This window comes from Marmota flaviventris, chromosome 2, assembly GCF_047511675.1.
Source record: "Marmota flaviventris isolate mMarFla1 chromosome 2, mMarFla1.hap1, whole genome shotgun sequence".
Taxonomy (NCBI): Eukaryota; Metazoa; Chordata; class Mammalia; order Rodentia; family Sciuridae; genus Marmota; species Marmota flaviventris.
Genome location: NC_092499.1, coordinates 91789892 through 91792019, shown reverse-complemented (window position 1 = coordinate 91792019; position 2128 = coordinate 91789892). Strand labels below are relative to the sequence as shown.

At 43.6% G+C, this 2128-nt stretch overlaps 1 protein-coding gene across 6 annotated transcripts in view; it reads right to left on the bottom strand.

Annotated features, from left to right (window-relative positions):
- Nucleotides 1–153: 153 nt before the first annotated feature.
- Nucleotides 154–2128, bottom strand: part of Tmem62 (transmembrane protein 62) — a 44466-nt gene continuing 42491 nt past the window's right edge. For 5 of the 6 annotated variants that reach the window (XM_071608171.1, XM_071608166.1, XM_071608170.1 and 2 more), the window contains one exon: nucleotides 493–913. In XM_071608171.1, coding sequence (XP_071464272.1) covers nucleotides 587–913 — 327 coding nt within the window. In that variant the 3' untranslated portion in view covers nucleotides 493–586. Of the gene's footprint in view, nucleotides 914–2128 lie in introns of all 6 variants that reach the window. The other variant, XM_071608167.1, reaches the window with a different exon arrangement.

Sequence of the window (2128 nt, the reverse complement as noted above, 5' to 3'; positions counted from 1 at the left end):
CGGTGCCGCCTACCCGAGATCGTTTCTGGCAACAACCCAGCCCTCCCGCTCCGCCCCTTCCTCCCTGAGGCCTGGCCCCGCCCCTTCCATTGGCCGGGTCACGCCTCCCCGCCCCACCCCATTCCAACCAAAAGACTGGGCCACACTGCAAGGTTCAGGTTCGTTGTGTATCTTATTCTTCATTCATTCATTTATTTGATTAGCTGAAACACTCCCGACTAAGGAAGCAGAGAGCCCATAACCCTATGTGTGGCGCTGGATGCTTTTACATGGGGTAACCCCCAAAAATGCTGGGCCTCCTGAGATACTCCCATACACACACCCAGCCCCTACCCTGTGGGTCTCCTTGTTTAGGGCTTTCTCTTTGCCTCCTTAGGAAAGAGAGAAGTCATTATTTAGACTCTTTTTCAGTCCACTCTCCAGGAATCAGTAGTGAGTGATCCCTCCAACATTCACGTGTCCAAGAAGCAGCAGCTCTCTGAAGCTCATCCACTGACATCTGCTTTCCACCTAGTACGGGCAGAGACCAGGGTTACAGATGCAGAGACTGAACTTCTGCCCAGCTGGCAGTGATGGGACATGCATTTCAGGAGCTCAGGTGGCTTTTTAACTGCAACATGAAGGTTCCAAACTTGGTGGAGTTCAGTGTCCACACACAACGAATGAGTACTGGTGTCAGCAATGTCAACCAGGTCCGCAAAGGGGAGAATAAAAGAGCTAGCGTGCCCTGTGTCACATGAAGAAAGTAGCAGGAATAAATCTGCCAGATATACAGCAGTAGCATAAGTAGGTGAACAGGTATAATTTTCAAGTATTTTCCTTGATGGAGATGAGACTTGAAGTTGTGACCAAAGCACCTCTGCAACAAGCTCCAACAAAGGTAAGCCATCAAGGGAATGTTGAAAAACACCACCTAGAATAAAGAAGCAGAACACAATCGTTAGCTTACCACCAAGCTAACGTTGAAGGAGTCAGGTCTCATTATTGGTGGCTCCTAAGAATATGTTGCTTTCTGACTTGGGGTTAGTTGTCTGATATATATATATATATATATATATATATATATATATATATATATATATATATACTTTTTGTTTGTTTGTTTTTGTTTTGCATTTTTTTTATTGGTTGTTCAAAACATTACAAAGCTCTTGACATATCATACTTCATACATTAGATTCAAGTGGGTTATGAACTCCCATTTTTACCCCAAATACAGATTGCAGAATCACATCGGTTACACATCCACATTTTTAAATAATGCCATATTAGTAACTGTTCTGCTACCTTTCCTATCCTCTACTATCCCCCCTCCCCTCCCCTCCCACTTCTCTCTCTACCCCATCTACTGTAATTAATTTCTCTCCTTGTTTATTTTCCCATTCCCCTCACAACCTCTTATTTGTGATTTTGTATAACAAAGAGGGTCTCCTTCCATTTCCATGCAATTTCCCTTTTCTCTACCTTTCCCTCCCACCTCATGTCTCTGTTTAATGTTAATCTTTTCCTCCTGCTCTTCCTCCCTGCTCTGTTCTTAGTTGCTCTCATTATATCAAAGAAGACATTTGGCATTTGTTTTTTAGGGATTGGCTAGCTTCACTTAGCATAATCTGCTCTAGTGCCATCCATTTCCCTGCAAATTCCATGATTTTGTCATTTTTTAGTGCTGCACAATACTCCATGGTGTATAAATGCCACATTTTTTTTTATCCATTCATCTATTGAAGGGCATCTGGGTTGGTTCCACAGTCTAGCTATTGTGAATTGTGCTGCTATGAACATCGATGTGGCAGTATCCCTGTAGTACGCTCTTTTAAGGTCTTCAGGGAATAGTCCGAGAAGGGCAATAGCTGGTGGTTCCATTCCCAGCTTTCCCAGGAATCTCCATATTGCTTTCCAAATTGGCCGCACCAATTTGCAGTCCCACCAGCAATGTACAAGAGTACCCTTTTCCCCACATCCTCGCCAGCACTTCTTGTTGTTTGACTTCAGAATGGCTGCCAATCTTACTGGAGTGAGATGGTATCTTAGGGTGGTTTTGATTTTCATTTCTCTGACTGCTAGAGATGGTGAGCATTTTTTCATGTACTTGTTGATTGATTGTATGTCCTCCTCTGAGAAGTATCTG